This window comes from Dasypus novemcinctus, chromosome 6 (genome assembly GCF_030445035.2).
Source record: "Dasypus novemcinctus isolate mDasNov1 chromosome 6, mDasNov1.1.hap2, whole genome shotgun sequence".
Lineage (NCBI taxonomy): Eukaryota > Metazoa > Chordata > Mammalia > Cingulata > Dasypodidae > Dasypus > Dasypus novemcinctus.
The window spans coordinates 23,554,312-23,577,650 of NC_080678.1; the positions used below are offsets into that span (position 1 = coordinate 23,554,312).

General features: G+C 40.8%; 1 protein-coding gene and 1 long non-coding RNA gene across 13 annotated transcripts in view; one reads left to right on the top strand and one right to left on the bottom strand.

Annotated features, from left to right (window-relative positions):
* Window positions 1-23,339, top strand: part of ABLIM1 (actin binding LIM protein 1) — a 316,566-nt gene that overhangs the window by 176,909 nt on the left and 116,318 nt on the right. For all 12 annotated transcript variants that reach the window (XR_009186072.2, XR_009186068.2, XR_009186063.2 and 9 more), the window contains exons 3-4: window positions 9,432-9,615; window positions 13,153-13,262. Coding sequence is in view for 1 of the 12 variants with exons in the window: in XM_058298332.1 (XP_058154315.1) it covers window positions 9,432-9,615; window positions 13,153-13,262 (294 nt within the window). In the remaining 11 variants the exon portion in view is untranslated. The remainder of the gene's footprint in view (window positions 1-9,431; window positions 9,616-13,152; window positions 13,263-23,339) is intronic.
* Window positions 14,927-22,504, bottom strand: LOC131278679 (uncharacterized). The gene is made up of 3 exons (XR_009186074.1): window positions 22,481-22,504; window positions 18,013-18,138; window positions 14,927-15,069 (listed from the first exon to the last, which is right to left on the bottom strand). It is a non-coding gene; the product is annotated as an uncharacterized lncRNA (long non-coding RNA).

Below are 23,339 nucleotides of genomic sequence, written 5' to 3' on the forward strand. Positions count from 1 at the left end.
CACCTTTTACTTATGTCAGTGACTTAGAATATGTTTTTCAAGAATTATTCCATTTTTAAAAAGTGGGTTCTGTGAAAGGGCTAGGGGAAAACATCACATCTCCCATAACACTTTGTATTTTTGCCATCTTATGGTTTGTAGGATGTTTACCAGGGTAGGATTGCCCCATGTATAATAGGTACACTTATAACACTCAAGGATTTTTATGGGATAAAATGGATGAAAAATAGGGGGTGGTAGTGAATAGACAGATTTAGGGTTTTTCTAAGTTCAGACAGCTTTTTTTCTTTTTTCTTTTTTTGGCAATAAAATAGCAGATGAGTTAATCAGCACTTATCCCATCTTTCTAGACATTCTGCATAGATTTTTTAAATTTGATTTTTTAATTATCTTTTTTTAAAAGCTAATAGATCACAAAAAGCATTACATTAAAAACATGAGGTTCCCATATACTCCACTCCCCACCCCATTATTTTTTCACTCGTATTTTTTTGAAGATACATAGATCACAAAAAATGTTATGTTAAAAAATATAAGAGGTTCCCATATACCCCCCCCCACCCCACTGCTCCCACATGAACAACTTCTTTCATCAGTGTGGCACATTCATTGCATTTGGTGAATACATTTTGGAGCACTGCTGCACCACATGGATAATAGTTTACCTTGTAGTTTACACTTTCCCCCAGTCCATTCAGTGGATTATGGCAGGATATATAATGTCCAGCATCTGTCCCTGCAATGTCATTTAGGACAACTCCAAGTCCCAAAAATGCCCCCACATCATATCTCTTCTTCCCTATCCCTGCTCTCAGCAACTACCGTGGCCACTTTCTCCACATCAATGCTATAATTTCTTCCATTCCTAGTCTCAATAGTTCTATAGTAGAATATCAGTAAGTCCACTCTAATCCATATTTTTTTCCTCTATCCTTTGGACCCTGGGATGGTGATGACCACTCCACCTCTATATCAAGAGGGGGCTTAGATCCCACATGGATGATGGATGCAATTCTGCTGGCAGTTGGAGGCATTCTCAGTTCCCTGGTGTGGTGGTTGACAGATAGCTTTTTAAAAAGTATAATTGTATTTTCTGATTTGTATGCTATAAGAACTAACACTTTGTATTTATACCTCATTTTCCAAATGGAACTTTGGGAAATGGTTAAAATGAATTTGATGGTTGTTCTTTTTTTTTTTTCATTCCAATGTAATGTCTGTGATTCAAACTAGATTTAAAGTTAGGAAGCTGACATTCTCACATTGCCCATATCTAAAATGATATGCACTTGCTATCCTAGATAGAAAGGTCATTTATCCAACATAAATATTTCCTAACCAAAGATACTGTACAGCCTCCTTGGGAACCTGCTTTCATTTGTAACTATCTTTATAGGTGTAGTCATAGACTTATCTAACTCTCATCTCTTGGAACTTGTAAAACAAACATTTTCCCATTTTATCCTCCTCTGATAGAAAAGATCTGATTATTATTTTCCTTAAAATAGCCCATCATAAACTTAAAGACTATTATTTTCCTAATCTCTTTCTTCTACCTGATCCCAATTCCATCTGTTTTTTTCCTAAGTTCTTTCCCAATCTTTTTTTAAAATAGCAAGTCAATTTTATTAATATGTATTAATAAACATACAGTTCATCAGAAGTGTACAGTCAATGGTATTTGCTATAATCGCATAGTTATGCATTCATCACTTCAGTCATTATTAGCGCATTTTCATTATTTCAGTAATAATAATAATAAACATAAAACAGACAAGAAAATTCCTCACCTCTCAATCTCTCTATGCGTCTGCCACTGTACATAGCTGCTATTTCTGGCTGTTCTATCCAAAGTGTATAATCAATGGCTTTTAGTATAATCACAATGTTGTACATTCATTATCTCAAAAATTTTGGAACAATTTCTTTACTCCAGAAAGAAAGACTCCACACCCCTTACATTCCTTCCTCAGACCTACATAACCACTAATCTCTTTTCATCTTTATAAATTGATTTATATTTACTTTTTATATAAATGGATTTCCCAACCTTTTAATTACTCCCGTAGCTACCCTGTTATCGACACCATCCCTGTTTCTTCCCATCCACTTTAAATCAGTGGGGTGCTTAACTAGTCATAGTTTTAGTCTCTGAAATCAGGGCCTTAACGGCCCTGCTAAACACAGAGCACGAGGATGGTCTGGCCCATAACGTAGTACGCATGAACTGAAATGATCTCTTGAGTTGAATGGCAGTCATTTTCAGTTGCTATGGAAGTTCAGAAAAGTAAGCCCCAGAGAAGCTGAGCAGGGGGTGGAGTTACTGCAGTGGCACCACTGTCTTGGTGCCAGTAGGTGTTGTCAGGAGCAAAGACTGGCTCAGAGTCACACCAAAAGGCCCTTTACCTTATGCTGTGCTAAAGGAGCTCGACTGCGCCCTTGCTGTTCAAACACCAGCCCAACTTAAAGCAATTTGGAATGGGGGGAAAGGACAATATTCTTCCATTTCTCAAAGTATTGGGGAAGATGTAAAAGAGCATAAGCTTGCAATCCAAAAGCAGAATTGGAGGGTTAAAGGTAATGTATATTAAGAGCCAAATCTCAACAATTGTTCTGAGTCCCAGGGACACAGAACCTGGAGGACTGGTACAGGCTGTCGGCCTCATCAGGAGGTGGAATCTTGATTGGGCCAGGGAGGCTGGATGGGATGGGCATTGGCAGGAGGTGAGAGGAGGCGCCCATCCGGCAGAGGGAGTGGATATTTGAAAGATTTGGGGGCCTTATGTGTAAGATCAAAGCGTTTGGCAGAGTGCAGCCGGAGAGCCACCTGGTAAAAGCAGGGCTTTTCTCATTACAAACTTGGAGAGGTGGACAGGGTGGACTGGGTGGAGAGAAACTGGAGAAAAAGATCCATTCTAGCTGCTTTTTGTGGTTGCTGGTAAAAACGGTGATACAGCTGTGTTTTTATCCGTTTTTGTTGGGTCAGTTTTACAGATACACATGTAACTAGCACTCAGGCTGTCTTCTTGGTGCCCAGGGGTTCGTAAACATCTTCCAGCTCTTTCTGGAGGACTTAAAAGAGGAAGGGGAGAAGAGCGGATGAAGGCTGTAACAAAATTGACCTGTGGGGCCCAAATTGAAACATGCAGCCTAGTTTGAGATATAAGTACCTCTCTTGAGTAAGCAAGATCCTATTTCGCATAGCCAGCCCTTTCTTGTGCAGCTTTTCACCCCTTAGGCCATTTTAAATTAAAAAAAAAAAAATAGTTCTGACTTTTAAAGTAAATCAATGCTACTATAGAAGACTTTAATACTTGTTTTTGCATTACAGGCCACATTGTTGAAGGCACAAGAAAATTGCCCATTGAGTAGCAATTTTTCTGTAAGGCCTTTTTTACTTAACTTGAGCTAAAATAATTGATATTGTTTGCATATGAAGATCCACAACAAATGTTAAAGACTAACTTACTGCATAGACAAATGTTTTATTAGTAAATAGAGGTTCCAAAATAATTCCCTTCCAACCAAGGCTCTGCACTTATATTATAAATTCTGCCTCCAAAAATAAATATGAGCCCTCAAATGTTTTGCTTTGGAGGCCCATTTTATCATCTGGTTGAGCTTCTGACCATCTTAGTTACCAGAAGCGATCATTGATTTTGATGTGCATTTATATGTTTATGTAAAAATGATTTAAATATATTTCTGAGGCTTAGTATTTGATTCCAGGATGATGCATTAACAAATAGTTATTTCTGTGGGAAGCTGCCTCCTCACTGATTGTTTATAGGTCTCTCTTCAGCTATTTTGAGCTCTGGGCTGGAGCACAGTGTGTAGGACTTAAAAACAAATAGTATCTTGGTTTTCAGAGCACAACTTGATTAAATCAGAAACCAAATGATAATGGAATTTTTGGTGATTTGGGAAGACACTTTGTCAGTGTCTATCTTTGTACTCTTTATGAAGACAGGATTTAAGGAAATGAATAGAATCACATCTCTGATGAATTATAGCCCTTTCAAAATTTAGATGGAGAAGGAGGGCAGGAAGTGCTTACGGGGCTGTTCTGTCCCCTGCATCTCCCCTGCTCCCAGCTCTAGCAAAGGATAGCCCAGGAGGGTGCCCCTCAGGCAGGGTGGAACTGGGCTTTGACCTGGCCCGAGGTTGAAAGCAGTACCTCTGGAGCACATGGCCCTTGTCACCTGGAAATGAAGGGGTGTAACCCAGGCCACAGCCACAAGAGGCTGCCATATCTCGGGGCAAGTTTGGAAGGGCTCCTCGTGCTGTGTGATGGGCGGGCTGGCTGGCAGACGGGCAGACCAGGCAACAAGCGCCTGCCCTGAAGAAGAGGGAAGGGGAGGGGAGGGGAGGGGAGGGGACCCACCTAAGGCCTCTGGCTCCCCAGTTAAAAGTCTTGTGTTGCTAAAAACCTTGATCATGTTTATCATCTCTTCCCACTCTTATTAGTAGGAATTGATTAAAACACAAATGAGAGACGCAGCACAGCAAAGAGATATTCCTGCCACTGAAATTAATGAAGAAAAGGTCTTTTGCATTTTATCCCTAAATTCAACTTTGGGCAGATTTTTAAGTGTCACCCATTCTCCTAAATTTTTGGCAATGCCAACTAGTAGACAGGCAGGCAGATTGTCACAGAAGTGATTTTTTTTGGAACATAACATGCAACTGTTTTCAGCAGGTTGAAAAAATAATTGCTACCACAGCCCTGCTCATACTACTAAAATGCTGTTCTGTTATCACTGTTCTTTGATGCCTCCGTATCTTTGCTCTCCTCCTGTTCCATAGTATTTTTATAATTTTAATTTTAAAAAAAGATTTAGGATTTTGAAATGTGCCTGTTAATAATTTTGCAAATTTTTATAAAGTTGCCTGGATGTGCATATTCCTGTGTGACTAGTTAATCGTATGAATTCAAGAGCATCAGGGCAACAAGGCACTTGGCTTTGCGTGGGCTCTAGTAGTGGCAGAGTAGTGGAGCCTTGAGTGGGCATGTTTTCAATAACTGCTCATTGAAAAAAAGTAATGCAATTGACCTCTTTCACTGGAAGTTCTATTTTTTATGAAAGGAGTATGTTTTTCCCTGGGCATATGTTAACTTTCAACTAGAGCAAAGACAAATGAAGTACTCAAAGCTGAAAATCTAAATGTATCCTACTGAAGTTTGACCTTGTTAATCGAGATTTGGTCATCATTTGTATGTGAAAGTTTTGCTTTGTGCCACCTTTTAAAACTATTTGCTCAGCTATTAATATAAAACAGACCAAAGGGGTTGTTGTTGTTTTTTAATGTTCATCTTTAGATATTTTTGGTTAAAAAGATTAACACCTTTTTCAACATGTAATTCTCAGAAGTTAAATATATGACTCATACAAATATAGAATGAAAATGGATCAAAGATTTATTCAACTCATTGCTGTGGGAACTAGCAAGATGGTAAAACCAGTTCAAAAGAAAAGTAGGCATCGAGGAAAGAATGTTGGGATAAGATGTCAGGTAGCAGTCCTACAAGATAATAAAACCCGACAAATCATTTGCCTCTCTACTGGACAAAATCTACCAGTTAACATGTAACTTCACAAACTCTGGACCTAATTAATAGTCAAGAGCTCATCAAACATAGATCCACTCCCTTGGATAATGAAATAATCCTTGGGTTGGCCTGTTTAACAATGCTCCAATGTGACATTGAAAGAACATGCAGTCCCTCTCTTTACCATTCTTCCAATTATGGGATAATTTTTCTTAATAACTCCTTATTATTAAAAGTGAATGGAGGGAAGCGAATGTGGCTCAACTGATAGAGCATCTGCCTACCATATGGAGGGTCCAGGGTTTGATACCCAGGGCCTCCTGACCTGTGTGGTGAGCTGGCCCACACACAGTGCTGCCATGTGCAAGGAGTGCCGTGCCCCACGCACAAGGTGTACGCCCTGCAAGGAGAGCTGCCCCACATGAAAACGCAGCCCGCCCAGGAGTGGTGCCGCACACATAGAGAGCTGACGCAGCAAAATGACACAACAAAAAGAGACACGCATTCCCCGTGCTGCCTGATAATACAAGCAGATGCAGAAGCACACACAGTGAATTGACACAGAGCAGACAATTGGGGGGGGGAGGGGAAGGGGAGAGAAATAAATAAAATAAATCTTTAAAAAAAAGTGAATGGACACATAGGTATATAAAGAAAAAGTGAATAATTCTTTATCCTCCTGATGTAACCAATTTTATAATCTTATGTTTGTATGAACTCACATTTCCTTATTCATAAAACATAAGTAGGTTTTAAAAATGAAATTAAAATTTGTTCTTTTTACTTAACATTTTATCATGGTCAGCTCTCTGGATTTTAGATGGTGATTTAATTCATTCTTTTTAAGACCAATTCCATAAACTGAAGGTACCATTATTTCAACCTTTGCTCTACTGATGGCAGTTCAGTTGTTTCCAGTTGTCATTATAGACACTGTTAAAATAAAATTGTTTCAATACAGGAGAGTGATTCTGAAGGCTGAGATCTGAGTAGTAACAGTGAGAAGGCAGAGAAGGGAATAGATCAAAGAAATATCTTAGGGGAAATGGATTGGGTTTAGTGGCCGGTTGAAAATTTTGCATGTAAGGGTAAGAGAATGAATGGTGCTGCCATTTTATTAAAAGAGGAACAAGAAGGAGAATAGTAGAAGGCTTTCTTTGGGGGGAGGGTGTCAGGGATGTTGAGCAGAGATGTGCATAATGTCTGTCTATGCCCAGCAGGCAGCTAAGAAGGGGTCTGAGGCTTGGGGATGGGGCAAAAGAGGCATTTATTCGAGAATCCTTTGCACAAAGTCATTGTTGAAGCTATGAGACAGATGGAAACCATTCCTGGGAAGGCATGAAGAGGAAGAGAAGGCGTCCATGGGAGTTTCCTGCATTTAAGGGTCTGGCGAGGAGACAAGAAGGAGGGTCAGAGGAGTAGGAGTGGGAGGAGCTGGTAAGTAAAGCCTGGGGAGGAAAAAGAGGGATGTGTCGAGATTCCCCTCTAACTAGTCCATTCTTGGGAAATGGAATAAATGTTAACGGCATAGGCTTTCCTTCTCACTTCTTGTGTGCTCTCAACTTTGCCTGCCCTTTAATGACCCCTGCTTCTGCGAGTCTCTCTTTAAACCGTAGTTGCCTTGTTGTAGAAACCACCAGAAATAACACTCCAGCTTTGCAAGCCAGTGTGGCCTACAGCGTTGAATTTAAGGACAAAGCCAAATCAAATCTCACAAGGCCATAGTTAGATTGTGGTTTGGCATCTCCCAACAGTAGTTTCAAAGTCATTTTTATAAATACAGCTGTCGTAGGTTAATACAAGCCAGGACTTTATTAACAAACGAGAGTATGTGTCAATTGCACAAAGCCCTGTGAACTAGAAAGGCTGCACAGAGGTTCTCTAAGGAAGCAGTAACTGCAAAGAATTTCTGAAACATTTAGATTCAGCTTTGAAACTCTCTCAACAATCTGTATTGATGTGAAGATTACCCTATTGCCTCCAGATCTTTTTTATAAAGGATCTGTGATTTTTGTAAACTAAGCCTAGGGGATGGGGGAGTGCGTAAAGGGAATTATTAGTGGTGCAAATGAATTACTGAGAAATACCTAAGTCTGGAAGAGTGACTGAGTCACAGAACTGCTGGTGTCACTGAGGAGTGAAATCAGCGGGATCTGCCAAGTTTGAGACAGGCTCCAATGCAAAAATTGTGTTTCCCTGAATTATCTTCAATCCCATGGTTGGAGGGTTCTGAAGAAACATTTTTAAAAAGTAATGATGAGGACTCTTACCTGTAGTCTTATGGGAAAATAGGACGTATACATAGAAACAGACTGTGTTGATTGCTACTGAAGGAGTCTGCAGTCAGTGAGGCTAGTCCATATTTGAGTTCCTTAGGCCCCCAGGAGATGTTTGGCAAAAAGGAAGCAGGTGTGAGAACAGTGGGGCCAGAAGGAGGCACTGGCAGGTTAGAGGAGGCAGCAGGTGGTAAACGAGCTCTTTTCCAGGTAATGTGATCAGTGTAGTATTTATAGGGTGGTCATTTTCAGGCTCGATGGACTCAAGCCATAATCTTGGGTTACTTATTGTTGTTTGCAAAGAAGGAGGTCATAGCTATGGTTTGTTGCTCTAAAGAGAGACTGATGAATCCACAGAGGAAATCCTGTTTGTCGTTTCTATGTCACCTTGAACATCTTTAATCACTTGAAATTAGTAAAGCCTAGTAACTGAGGGTGAGGGAGTCAGGTCTTTCTATGCTCAGCACTAATTCATCGAGACGCATTAATAGATGGGAGTTAATCAGCAGACCCCTGGAAATGTTCTGGAAGGTCCTTAGGAAAGTAATTTAGGGATTGAACTCACCTCCTCCCCAACCCCGCTGAGTCCTTATTCCAGTTACTTGCAGGAATGATCAAGAGGAATTCTGGATTCTCAGGACCTTAATGTTAATAGAAATCACCCAATACTTAGGAATAGAGAGGCTATGGTTTGGGATTTCCAGCTTTGGCCATAGCTTCGCATCACTTAGGATCAGAAAATCTTTACTTTCAGGTAATGATTTAGGCTTTTTGGACAAGTTATTGTGACCTGCTCTGGTCTTGTCTGAACATATGGACCAGACCCAACTCCTGGCGTTCCAGGGCCTCCTTAATCTGTACCATCCCTGGAATCCACAGCTGCACAGCTTTGAATGAGACGCCCAAACCCAGATACAACAAAGCATCCTCTTTTGTATGTACTGAGGTTGTGACCCATCTCCTTTTCTCTCCTCTTTTGCCTATTTTTATGTGTCACTACAATATATAAATAATTGGCTTGTCGTATTTGCTGCACAAAGAGAAACATCTGAATCGTTCATAGCATAGCGATGGGAAAATATTTCCAGAGTGTGAAAAAATGGAAACTGGACATTTCAGCTACTGCTTTTGGGAGAGTAGGAATTTATTACTCATCTCAGTAACAGTCTTTGCCAAAACCAAGCAATTGTTTGGGCAGGCAGTGGGCACCTTTCCTAAATAGCACTGCCAAGGACACCTTTGTTCATATTTGCAACAGTCTTCACCAGGGGTATCTTTCCATCAAAGACTATTAGATCACCTCTGAATCTTAGACATACCACAGAAGCATTTGAGACCTAGCCAATGCATTTTACTTGTATGAGATATTGCATTGCTCCCAAAGGGAGAGGAAAGAAAGGGGAGGGAGGCAAGAAAGAAATCAGAGCCCAACAATAAATAGCTCTTTGTACCAGTCCCCTCCCCCTCGCCCCAAACCATTGAGATCATAGAGCAAGCAACCAGCATTCAGTCGAAGGCAACTGCTGCCCGGGGTCTTGGCAGATGGTGACATATGGGTTGCTGGTGAGTTTCCTTGATCCAGATGTGAACTTGTCTTTCTACAGTGTGTGGCTGTGACCTGGCACAAGGGGGTTTCTTCATAAAGAACGGGGAGTACCTCTGCACCCTGGACTACCAGCGGATGTATGGGACACGCTGCCATGGCTGTGGGGAGTTCGTGGAAGGAGAGGTGGTGACGGCTCTGGGCAAGACCTACCATCCCAACTGCTTTGCTTGTACCATCTGCAAGTAAGTTATGATTTTTCTAAAGCCAACTGCTTCCCCAACAGAGAAATACCAGGTTTTGCCGACAAAACTTGGGATACAACATCTTTAAGCCTGAGTAATGTTTAAATCTTAAAACATTTTTTTTCTGATGTGTCATTAGGTTTCTGCCTGCTGTATTATCAGTCTTGGGCGAAAGTAATTTAGTTGAGAAACTGTATACATGATGTTCACTAGGGAGCAACATGACTGTTTTTAAGTGGCTTGAAACCAAGTCTGAAAGCAGCTGAACCTCAAAACATTGTGAGCAATGACAACATTGGGGCACGTGGTGGCATAAGTATTTAGAAAGAGAAAGCTTATTTGGAAGTATAAATTCTTTGTGTGTGTATGTATGTGTATGTGTTTTTAAAAAGTCTCATTTACTCTGTAACAGGGTTGGCAAACCATGGCCCATGGGCCAAATCTGGCCCAACGCCTGTTTCCTTGGAACCCAGCCACACCCATTTATTTATGTACTGTCTGTCTATGGCTGCTTTTGAACTACAACAGCAGAGTTGAGTAGTTGTGACAGAGACCATATGGCCCTCAAAACCTAAAAAAAATATTTACAATCTAGCCTTTTATGGAAAAAGTTTGCCCACCTCTGCTCTGTAAGCATCAATCATCTATAAGGTTAAATCTAACCTGAAAAACCAGCTTAATTAAAATAACCAAAGAGAAAAAGGAAATTGTGAAGAGTGAGTAGGAAGACATGGTCATTTCATTGTTGATGTTGTGTTTTGAGAACTATATACTGTGGAATTTAAGGTGGATTTGATTCCTATACTACTACTGGAAGATTCACCAACAAGGGTCAGCTACTTTATTAATTGATTCTAATCCAGCAATCCCCATGCATTTTGTAGGGGTGTTGATTGTTGTCTGTTTCGCTTTTTTATATCTTTCTAAAAAGTATGGTACGGAAGAGAGATTTTACTTTGTTTTTCAGAGTTTTGTGTTTCTAAGCCAAAGAGAGATAAACCCCAGAAGGATAGATTTAACTGTATATAATTAATTAACAAGATAATATTGATGGATAAATCATAATTAAATTTAGATGAAATATTCATAATAATTATTTTAATAACTTTTTATAGCTTTTAGCGCATTTCTCTATTCTGGCTTAATGGACAGAAAAGTTTCCATATTTAGTCAAAAGCAAAGTTTCACCCTAACTTCTCCTTACAGGTTGTAGCACACAGAGTTCTAATCCTGTCTACATGAATTAACTTTTCCAAGGCAATTCCCTCATCTGTACAATGAGAGGCTGTGGACTAGAGAAGAGTGGCTTCCCAAACCTGGCTGATCATTGGAATCCTTTAGGGGGCTCTCTTAAAATCCCCTTTTCTAGCTTCTTCCTCCTCCCAAACCCTCATGCTGATTTGGTAGTTGGTGGAGGATTCCCAAGTATGGTGTTACTTGCCAGGTCCAGAAGCCCTGCTCCAGATGAACCCTCAGAGCCCGTTATGGTCCTGAGGGGTCATCTTTTAAAAGTTGGTGACAACGGACAAAATTTTTTAACTACAGCCCTGTCCCTGGACCTCTGGGCTGGCAGAGGTGCTCACTCTCGCTGCCGCAGTGCTGCTGCTGAGTGATGACAGTTCCACCTGAGTCAGAAGCCTATACTACAGTTTACAAATTGCGCTCCTACAGAATTTCATTTAACCTTCTCAACAAATCTGTGAATTCAGCATTAATAGGAATATCCCTATTTATGAGTGCCTCTGAGTCTCAGAATGTAAGGGATTCTACCAGGTTAACTTTGTAAGGCTAAAATTTCCACTCACATCTCTAATCTCAATCCAATTCTTTACCACAGACATACATGCCAATAGCATAAGGAAGTGAATCCCCATGGGAGGGGACATAGGGAAGGGAGAAAGGATGGAAAAGGTTCAATTATAAAATTACAAAGCTCAAAGTTCAAAAGATCCAGCTGCATACTGCGAACTGGACTCCAGCTTGTCCCATAAAGGATCTGTGTGGGATTCAAGGATAAAAAAACAGCAATAATGAGCTTAGCTCAGAGGCAGGGCCAGGACTAGGATGCCCTCCCTCTCGGTCATGCACACGCAGGCTCAGCCCCTGAGAGCGAGGCCTGTGCGAATTTTGCACCTCGCTTGCCTCACCCAGGTCAGCCCTGATCAGAGGTAAAAGATCCTGTGCTTGCTCTAGTTATGTACCTTCACCTCTCTGATACATTACTTCAGAGCAAATCTGAGACTCATTCAGGTTTAATTTATGAGTGTGAAACAGCAGGCTCACTGAGGTTCACCTGAGTGTGACTCTGATTACTAAGGAGGGAGCAAGTTCTGAGTCAGGGGATGCCACGGCAGCTGCCTGCGGACTGGCCGCCTGAGCCAGTCAGTCAAGGCAAGTCACAACTTCTCTGCTTCTCTGGGCTTCTTCTGTATAATCTGAAAAGTGACACTACTAGAAGAGGAGGGAAGACTGCCCTGCCTCACAACTTTGAAAATTTGTGGGTGCAAGACTTCAGAGTTCTCCTTTATGGCTGGTACCAAGCACATTTGTGGAGTTAAGTCCAAGTTTACATGTGTGTGTGTTGTTAGTTACTATTAGGCAACAGAGGGGTAATGTAAAGGAGAGTGAGCAGCTGTGAAGATAAATACTGATGTCAAGAAGCTTAAATGTGTTCTTAAGTAATTGCTTCTGATGGTGAGATTTGTGGAATGTTTGGCTTATGAGTTTTCATTTCCTAATTGAACAATATCACACGCTTGAAAACTCATGATGAAGATTATTGGCAAATTGGACAATTGCAGATAAGCAGCCATGGACACCGTTGGTTGTATGTCTATTAATTAATGACTACTTGAAAAAAAAAAACCGTCTGCCTACTAAACTGGAAAGAGAAGAAACTTAGAACGACATGCAGACAGCAATATTTTTGCAAAACATTATGATATTTGTTGTATGTCTATTGTGAAAGAAAATTGTCTTTCTGAAAAGAAGCTAATACTAATTCTAAGCAGATATTTCTTATCTACAGCATGTCATATTTCCTCCTGCCTCTAAGAGACTGAGTCTTAGGCACCATGAAACCTTCACTTCACCCATTCAAATGTCCAGGGCGAAGTCTAATTCAGTGTAATTGTCATGTAGGTCTAGGCACAGTCCCAGGGACTGAAAGAGTTAATGCTTGGCCTGTAACCAGTTCTCCTAGGGAGTGGCCTTACGCTTGAGTCGGAATTTGTGGCATTTAAAATGTTTCTTCATGAAGTATTTTCCATTTGGAAATTTACTCTTCCGTGTGCCTTGGTGGGTGACTTGTTCGGCCATCCTTCCACTCATTAGTGGTAAATCACACCATTTCACTCCCTGGTTGCCCATAGAACCAGTGCACTCCAGCAGGCCGGTTTAGTTCAGCCTGCAGTTTAGACATTTTGGCTGGTGCTCCTCCAGGAATGATTTTGCAATGGAGAGACGTACATAGAATGAATAAGGAAAAGGAATGACATTGCTGGAATAACCTTGAGAGTGCTGTCTTTCTGTCTCCAGGCGCCCATTTCCACCCGGAGACCGAGTCACATTCAATGGGAGGGACTGCCTTTGTCAGCTCTGTGCACAGCCGATGTCATCCAGCCCTAAAGAAGCCTCCTGCCCCAGCAGTAAGTGCCCCAGCAATCTTTTGACGTGAATTCCTTGGCAGCTCGCAGATAACTCAGGCAGTAATTGTAACTGCTTTCCTTTTTAGAAACCTTGTTAGCTGGAACCAAGAGTTAGTTCTATCTGAGGCATTTTCAACTGTAAAATGTGATATGTGGTGAAGCCCTTCACTAAAACTCATTCAGTGAAAAGCATTCCCCTTATTAAAAAAAAGAACAAAAAACCGACAAAAAAATCCCCATATACAGTTAGACATCATCCTGTTCATTTTGACAATAAATGAAGGAAAAAGAATTCTAAAACTGTATTATTAAGTTTACGTCTCTAGTTATGGAGGTTGAGATGGGAGAACATTTGGTACTAATGTGAGTGATTGTTCTTACTGTTAAAAAAGCTATCTGTTGCACCTAAAGTGTAAATGTGGTGATTTATATTTACCCCTAAATAATTCTTTATTCATTGAAGGCTTCCCTGTCATTTATTCATTTAACAGATAACTTTGCTGAGCACTTATAATATATATTGTTCTACATACTAGTTATGGACAAAACAAACTCTGTATCTTCAGGAGGCTTACCTCCTTGTAGAAGCAGAGAGATGACAAATACATACACAAAAATATCTGAACTATCAAGTGGTAATTAAATACCAGGAAGAAAAATATATCAAGGTAAAGGAGCTGCATATGTATGGGGCAAAGACAACTTCTTTTCAAAGGTGACACCTAAGGACAGACCTGAAGAAAGTATGGAACAAGACATTGGGGGATTTGTAACTCTTTATAAAAAATTCTCATCTTACCTGTGGGAATCTAAATAGAACCAGTCTTTCCCCCCCCCCCCCCCCCCCGCCCAGTACAATTTGGCATTTCTATTTCTTCTAGTAAATAACTATGGGATAGGTCAGTTAGCATCTTTTCAACAAGACATATTCTGAAGTACAGCACCAAAGATGCACTCTATCTCACTTCTACCTTTTCCTGGGGAAGTAGGAAGTGGAATAGGGGTTTATCTAAATCTCCATATATTTACCAATCCTTGGGAGACCTGGAACAAATCCCTCTAAGCCTTGTGAGTCTCAGTATTTAAGTATAAGGTAAGCTGCTTCTGTTCCAGAGGAATTTTGTGTCATATGTAACAGTGTTTCCAAATCTTCCTCCTAAGGCAGAAAAATCCTTACACTTGTTAAAAATAAGAATGTTTCCTACCAAAGCATTTGCATAGAAATTGGATTTTTGACCATTGGGAGGAAAGGTATTAATGCACCATATTCAATGTACATGACTGAATCCTTAGCACGTGAGTTTAGATGACCTACTGATAAATAATAGTGGCCTGGATAGGATAACAATTACAAAGCAAGGGAAAATCCTAGACCTCTAGTAGGGTTTCAAGTCTAAACAGTTACTGTTTTTACCTACCCTGCCCCCAACACCAAGAGATAAAATTTGCCCCTTGTCATTGGGATGGTGCCCTGGGCTGGAAACAGTCACCCCATCATTTGAGACAACTTGCCTTGAAAGTACATTACCAAAAACCATTGGATTCTCCAGTCTGTGATGAAAAAGGAGACTTTATGAGTCCCAGTATATGATGTCAACTGTAACAGAGGATTGTGTCCATGCAACTATGACAGGAATGGCTGCTTTCTCAAATTTTGTGAAGTCCTTTAGTTCGAACATTTATTTTGATAGGTGGGGAAACTAAGGCCCACAAACTGAATCAAGGTCTGACATGGTAGGATTAGATGCACGTCTTTTAACTCCTGGATTTTCATTCTCTTTTTGCTTCATTGAATGCTCCTCATTGTCTGGTTTAAGAAACAGAAGTGGGATAATTTTTAAAGTTTCCAAGCACGCTAGGAATATGTTTCCCAGGAAAAACTCTACAAAATGGTTATGCTAATTTTTATTAAATCTTTTCTTTCCTTTTTTTATATGGCATACATGCTGCACACATAAAAAAAGGGAAATAATATAAAATTTTAAGTGTAAAAATATAATCCCACTGAAATTCATTGCATTTTTAATATTAGATTTAAGAAGTATTGGTTGTGTGCAAGTTGTTGGGCTAAAATATATGGTTTTCTTTTGCTCTGGATGCACAAAATCCCAGTTCTACACAAATGCTTTGTGCAAATATTTTTTTATTTTTAACAAGTACTTGTCTATTTAGATAAGCACTCCAATGGCATTTATGGAGTGTGTGGGTGTGGATGTCTTTGAAAAAGAATGCTCTTACATATGGACACACAGATGCAAAATACCCAGACTAGGCAGGAACACAAATACTAGAGCAATGGGAATTTTCAGTAAGCGTCTGAAATTTGTCAGAGCACAATTAGAAAACATACGCTTAGTTATTTTGTAAGTATTTTAGAAATGTCCTATACTTTAAAACTGTCCTTGTGTGACTTTAATTCCTTTTTTTTTTTTTAATTAAGCTTAGCAAAGCTTCCTAAATAAAAGCAGAAAGTGAGCGTTTTTAAGGGTGAAACATTAAAGTTCTCCCTTGATAATATTTGCAGAGTCAATGAAATGTACCAGACAGTAAGGTCCTCTTTTTCTTTGAAATGTCCTGTTTGAAAACAAGTTTGCTCTTCTGAACCACAGTTTTATTTCACATTCTGTGGCTGGTTTCCCATAATCAGTGTATAGGACCTAGGTAAAAAGTGAGGGTGGCAAGTAGAAGCTAAGTTGATAGTGCAGTGGGGATTTCTAAAAAATAATCTGTTTGAGCATTTCTATTTCAGCTGCTCAGGGCAGCAATGTCCGTGTGACTCTGATTAGGGAGGATTCCTATTGGAGCACCTGCTATGTCATGGCCACTCAGCTCAGAGATTTCTTGCACATGGGGATAATTCCTCCAACCTCTATATCTATGTTCTTTTCTTTATCAAACTCTTACGTAGGACCTACTGTGTAATGGGTACTGTGTAACTGTTTTACAAGTAGTAACTCATGTAATCCTAACAACCCTACAGGTACATACTATTAGTGCCAGGAGTCCCCAAGCCCACCCGCTGGTCACTGATTCACTAGAAGGACTTAAACAACTCATGAAATACTCATGGTTACAGTTTTTCACAGCAAAAGGATACAGATTAAAATCAGTAAAGGCAAAAGGCTCCTAGGACAGACTCCAGGAGGGACTAAGCACAAGCTCTCAGTTGTCCTCTCCCAATAGACTTTTTTGGACAACCTTAATTCTCCCAGCAATAATGTGTGATAACCTGTAGAGTACTGTCAACCAGGGAAGCTCGCCTGAGCTTTGGTGTCCAGGGTTTTTGTTGGGGGTCAGTCATGTAGGCGTGGAGTGCCCCTGTAACTGACCTCTGCTACTCAGACTCCAGCCCCTCCGGAGGTCAAACAGAAGCAGCAGAACCAAGGCTCCCACCCTAAATCATACTGTCAGCATAGGGTATGACCCAAAGCCCCAGATGAACAAAGACTCTCTTATGAGACAGGATATTCCAAGGGCTTAAAAGATATCTCCCAGAAACTGGTCATGGGCCAGGTCTTCCTTTGGAATGTGCAAGGTATGAGCACCCCAGACCTACGGAGCCAACTCTTCCCTGCACACTATTATCCCCTTTAGAAAGATGAAGAAACAAAGGCCTGTAGAGGTTAAGGAATTTGCCCAAGGTCACACAGAGAGCTGGGTATTCACACCCAGGCTGTCTGACTCCAGAGTCAATGCTACCACCCCTAATATTGATTTTGCAATGTACCTGTCATTCTCCAATTTTTAAAAATGAAATTTCTGATCCTTGGAGAGGTGACCCGCTTATGTGTGAATTTATCTGAGTGTCCTGACTCCAAGGGCAGTGATCTTTCTGTATAACACAGTGGCCTCTCTCTTGTATCAAAGTTTGGCGATTGGAAAATATCGGGAAGTTAATAGTGCTTTAACTATTGATAAAAACTAATTGCCTCTGTCTACCTGATCCATAATTTTTAACAATTACCTATGTCCAGGAGACATTATGCTTTACCCGAAGGGTAAGCACTCTCCCTGAAATCTTAATTTCACTCCATTCTTCATGTGTTTGCTGGCAGTTTGAGGCACTGAATCTCCATGGGCTAAGGAGAGGTGTGAGGGTGAAGTCCATGTGTAGATAAATAGAGGTTTGCATTGTTTCCTCCAAGGCTTCCATCTATTTCAGGCACCTGAGCAGGAATCGGCCACAGTCTACAATGACCCTTTCCATTTCCAAGGGCGTCTGACTATTGTCTGACTGTGTGTGGGTTTGGCTGATTGGTGCAATGAACACCCAAACACAAATACACAAAACCCCTCTTCCTCTACGATTATCCCTCTTTGTATACTTTCGTCATTATTCCATCTGTAATTGGAACTCCTAGCGATATCAGGGCAAACGCTTTACTTGGACCAACTTTAAATCATTTCAGATAAAGAGTCACATTATTTTAAAGGGGAGAAAGAATATTTGTTATTTTACTTTCCTATTTGACGCAATTGCTTTGAATAGCTGCAGGATAATTTTCATTTGCTTTGATGTTCTCTCTCAAAGAATCCTTAACAGTTTGGGTGGGAGTTGTCTCCTGAGGCCTACAGCAGTAGATGGAGTGGTAGAGAGCTGATGCTGGCTTCTGACAGCCTGGGGCAGTCCCTTTACTTCTCTGACTTCCATTAACACACCTACAAAATGGGATGGTAATGGGTGCCTACCTTATAGGGTTAAATAAGTAACTACATTGATGCTCTGTATATTTACAAAACAATAACTTACCATTCAGGCATTGGCTTCTGAATTTTTATGTAGACAGTCCCCCTTTTTTGTGGCTTTGCTTTTTTCACTCTGCTGTTCATGCAAAGATGTCCTCATCTGCTCATTTGGTATCTTCAAATATAAGAACTAGTAAAGGCAGAAACACATTCACATGTGTAGCCTATGGATTGCTAGAGTTTTTTTCATGGTGATGTGTTAGGTTTTTGTTTTTAATTTTGTTATAGTAAAAAATAGAAATATAATGGAAAATTTTGCATGTTAACTATTTTTAAGTGTACAACTCAGGTGGCATTAATTACATTCACAATATTGTACACCCATCACCATCATCTATTTCCAAAACTTTTTCATCACTGCAAACAGAAATTCCACATCCAGTAGGCAGTAACTGCCCATTCCACTTTCTCCCAGCCCCTGGTAACCTCTAAGCTACTTCCTATCTCCATGAATTTGCTTATTGTAGATGTAAGTGGAATCATACAATCTTTGTCCTTTTGGGACTGCTTTATTTCACTTAGATTAATGTTTTCAAGGTTCCTCCATGTTGTAGCATGTATCAGAACTCTTCCTTTTTATAGATGAATAATATTCCATAATTGGTGTATAGCACATTTTGTTTATGCACTCATCTGGCAATGGATTCTTGGGTTGTTTCCACCTTTTGGCTATTTTAAATAATGCTGCTATGACCATTGATATACAAGTATCTGTTTGAGACTCTCCATTCAGTTCTTGTGGGTATATACCTAGGAGTATAATTGTCAGGTCATATGGTAATTCTATGTTTAACTTTTTGAGGAACCACCGAACCATGGTGATAGGTTTTAAGACAGAGTCTTCAAAAACAGATATGGGGAAGCGGACTTGGCCCAATGGATAGGGCGTCCACCTACCACATGGGAGGTCCGCGGTTCAAACCCTGGGCCTCCTTGACCCGTGTGCAACTGGCCCATGTACAGTGCTGATGCGTGCAAGGAGTGCCAAGCCACGCAGGGGTGTCCCCCGCATTGGGGAGCCCCATGCACAAGGAGTGCACCCCGTAAGGAGAGCTGCCCAGCGAAAAAGAAAGTGCAGCCTGCCCAAGAATGGCACTGCACACACGGAGAGCTGACACAGCAAGATGACGCAGCAAAAAGAAACACAGATTCCCAATGCTGCTGATAAGGACAGAAGCGGTCACAGAAGAACACACAGTGAATGGACACAGAGAGCAGACAGCTGGGGGGAGGGGGGAGAGAAACAAATAAAATAAATAAATCTTTTTAAAAAAAAACAGATATGGCCCTTCTTCCTTAGACAAGTTCTTCCCTGAGCATAGAATGGTAGAGGAAGGCTTTGCAGGGTTGTGGTAAAGAGTGCAGACTCTGGACAAGTTCTTGGTTAGGTCTAATCCCATTTCTACCATTTAACAGGCTGTGAGGCCTTGAGAATGCCACCTCTTTATACCTCTGTTTCTTTGTAAAATGGGAATAATAATAGTTCCTTCCTCGTTGAGTTGTGAGAATTAATGTAAGTAAATTGCTTAAATGATTCATGACACATAATAAGCACCATAGATATGTTAGCCATTATTCTTTACGGAAGCTGTGAGACTTGAACTGGACCCTAAAGATATTCAGCATCAGATAGGAACGAAAGGAGAGTATATAGCATAATGGTTAACAATGTGGGTTCTAGAGTTCAGAATGCCTGAGTTTGAACGCTTCCTCCTACCTCTTCCTAGCCATGTAAACATAACCAAATTTTTTGATGTCTCAGAACTTCTGTACCCTCATCTGTAAATTGGAGAATTCAAAAGAATTGTTATGTGAATGAAGTGAAATACTGCACAGGAAGACAGTGTAAATGCAGAGAAGGTACTTGTAAGAGTAGGGCAGGTAGAAACCCAACCAGAAGAAAGACTCTGGTGTTCAGTGTCCTGAGAAGCAAAACCTGAGAGGTAGAGCAGTGGGGCCAGATCTAGGCAGGCCTTGAGGAATTTGGCAGTGTGGAGCTTCTGAAGGTTTTTAACCTGTAGGACGACCAGCTGAAAACAGTGTTCTAGAAAGATTAAGAGGGTGATGGGGGTGGTGGTGGTGATTGCAAAGTCAATGATTTTGAGTCACTGATTAGGGTTGGGGAGACCATTGATTGTGGGTACAGGTCATGACTGTAAGAAAAGATGAGGAAAGTAAATTAAAGAATTGTGTTAAAGGAAGATATAGATATCATGCATTCATTCAGCAAACATTCATTGAGAGCTTAATACGTTCCAAGCTCTGTTCTAGGGACTGAGGAACAAAACAGACCAAAATCTCTGCCTCCACACAGCCTACATTCCACTAACTGCTAACATTTACTGAGTTTCCCATGTTCCAAGCACTGTGGTAAGCACTTTATTTGGATTATTTCATATAATCTTCCTAAATGGCTGGTGAGGCCATACTATTCTTATCTCTACTTTACAAATGAGGAAACTCAGGCACAGAAAAGTTAGATAATTTGCACAAGGTCACACAGCCAATAAGTGGAAGAGCTTGGATTTAAGCCCAGGCAGTCTGGTTCTAGAACCTCTGATCTAATCCCACATACTTGGAATTTAATTATAGATGGATTTACACAATAAAGGATGGTGAGGAGGTGATGCTGACCCTGTTTGATTCTAAATTAGGAAGTCCACGTGTAAATAAGGGGACAAAATTTTCTCCCTTGAAAACTCATAGAGAAATGTGAATTCCCAAGGCCTGCTTTCTTTCTGGTATTTTATATTATTTTAAGGTGAAGTCTTCAGAAGATCTACATTGTTTTGTCCTACCTAACAATGGACAGATCCAACTGTCTGGGCCCAAGTATAAGTCTGATTTTGAAAACGGTTTTTTTTCACATATTGCCATTGTTTAACATTCAGGAAAATTATGGCATTCTTCATTTTCTGAGCTTCTCAGAGAAAGAGAGGATGCCCCATGGTGTTTGGTACAGGAGAGATGAATAAACCCATAATCCTTTGCATTTTATTTAATTGCATTTAAATTAATTAATGTTCCTATTTATTATATTGAAGTTAATCCGTAAACAATTGAGTTCTTTTATTCAACAAATATTTATCGGGTGCATATTACATGCCAGACCCTGTGCTTCTTTGGGTGTATACACACATATGTGGTTACGCAAAGAAGGATTAAGGCAAAACCTGAAAGTGGGCACCAAAAGTCATACAGCAGCAAGAGCAAAACCATTAGGATATTTCAAGGTTAAATTTTCCTTTACTTTGGTATCTTAAAAGAGGTGTTAAGATCATCTTTTCTGAATGTTCGGCAAACTGGAATGTGATTTTACGTAAATCCTGTCATTGGATACGAGTATTTGTTGAGGACTTTCTAAGTGGCGGGCCCCATGCCAGGCTCTGCCATATCAGAACGTCAGCTCGTGTGCCCTGTGATGCCATCCACTTAAACTAACTGCCTCTGCGTGTTTGAGGAATTCCCAGCCTAAAATCGTGGTGAGGTCACGTCATCTCCCAGCACCCCCCGGGCCTGCCCCCGCTCTTGTCCCTGTGCAGCTCTAATTTTCTTCCCCTCCCTGCCATCTCTGTAACGACACCCTCGTCATACCCAACCCACCTTTAAATTTTGGAGGTGAGCAGTATAGAGTTCCAGGGACTGTACGGAAGTGGGTGAGAAAAGGATGAGATCGTCCCCATCGTAATCTTCATAATCAACAACATTTTTGGACTATCTGTTGTTTGAGGTGCATTCCAGAGTGGGAAGACTTTTATAGAGCATAGGAAAAAATCATGGAAGCAAAACTGATAAAATCTACTCGAATCTCTATAATTTCCTTTGCTTTCAATCTCTGTGTTTCTCCTCAGTCTCTGGTGCTCCAGGTTGTTTGTTTTTGCTCTTTGGTCAGGAAACATTGGTTTATAATCTCAACCCCTGAGAACAGCTACTGACCATATCCTGGCCTTATCATCGGGCATATTTGAGCCAGCACAATGCCTGGCACAGTGCCTTGGTAGGAATTAGAAAGGATGCCCCTTCTGAGCAGAATATAAAAAGCCTTCTCCTCCCCTGCTCCATGCAGCTGTGCCTTCATCAGAGCCAGGGACGGATCTCAGCCCCCACTACCCACAGCCAGAGCAGCCCTGAATCTGCTCCCAGTTTTTATTTAGGAGGTCTATACACCAAAATTTCTCGTAGGCTACCCATCCTCAATAAAATGTAAGGATTGGGTGATATGTTCTCTGAGGGATGTAACTATTAGAAATTCCTTGAGCTCTTGTTCTCTGAGCTTCTGGGAAACTGCAAACTATGTAGATATTAGCACATAAAGCCCCAAATAAACACTGGGAACATGAATTAAAGCTTTTGCTACCGCTGAACAGGACTAATTATACTAAAAAACCCACTCATTCTTGTGTAATGATGAGTGCTCACTGTTAAACAATACAAGTATTCAAGGGAAGCACAAAGAAGGAGATAAAAATCACCTGAAATTGCATCACCAAGAGATCAGTTACTCCTATGGACACTCTGGTGAACATTCTGGATATTGCTGAGTGCTAGAAACATGGACCGTTTTAGAGAAATTCGTCCTATAATATTTTATCACATCTTCTTCTCAAAAAGCACGTATTCTTATGCGTGTCACACAAAAGGTCAGGAGCTTGGAATTTGCTTGGGCCCCTCCGCAGCAAGCCAGCTCCCCTGTGCCCTGGCCAAAGCTGAGCTTTGCCTTTCCATTATGACAGTGATTACCATGAGTTTTGTATGTTCAGTGATTACCATGGAGCTTTGTATGTTTGTCTCTCTGACCAGACTATGAACTGCTCAACGTCAGGGACTCTGTTCCTAGAGATAGCGCTGTGCACATAGTAAGTGCACGAATTTGTTTCGTGAAATGACAGCATCTCAGGAGCGTGCTTGGAGGGAGTGAATCTCAGCAGTTCTGGCTGCTCCTGGAAGAGGCCTTCTCTGGCTTTGTAAAGTTACGTAGGTGCAACTGAGGTGTATGGGAGGCCAGGTATATCGGCATGCTTAATCTCACTTTTATTTTCTCATCTCATTTACCTGCTTTTCCCCCAGGTCCTTTAGATATCTAACCAGACTGCTTATTCATTGTTGCAGATAAATTTGGTAATGACAGAATCATGAGTTTTGAAGAAAAGGTAGGTGTGGGGGAACGCTATGTCCCCACTTTGAGTGGGACATTGGAAAGCAGCCACTCCTCTCTGTGTTTCCAGCAGCAGCCCCTGGCCTGGAGCGACAGAGGTCTAACCTTGTGTGGCTGCAAGAATGTTCTCCTTAATGGGGGTCAGGGTGTTGAGAGAGCTTGGAATTCCCATAGGA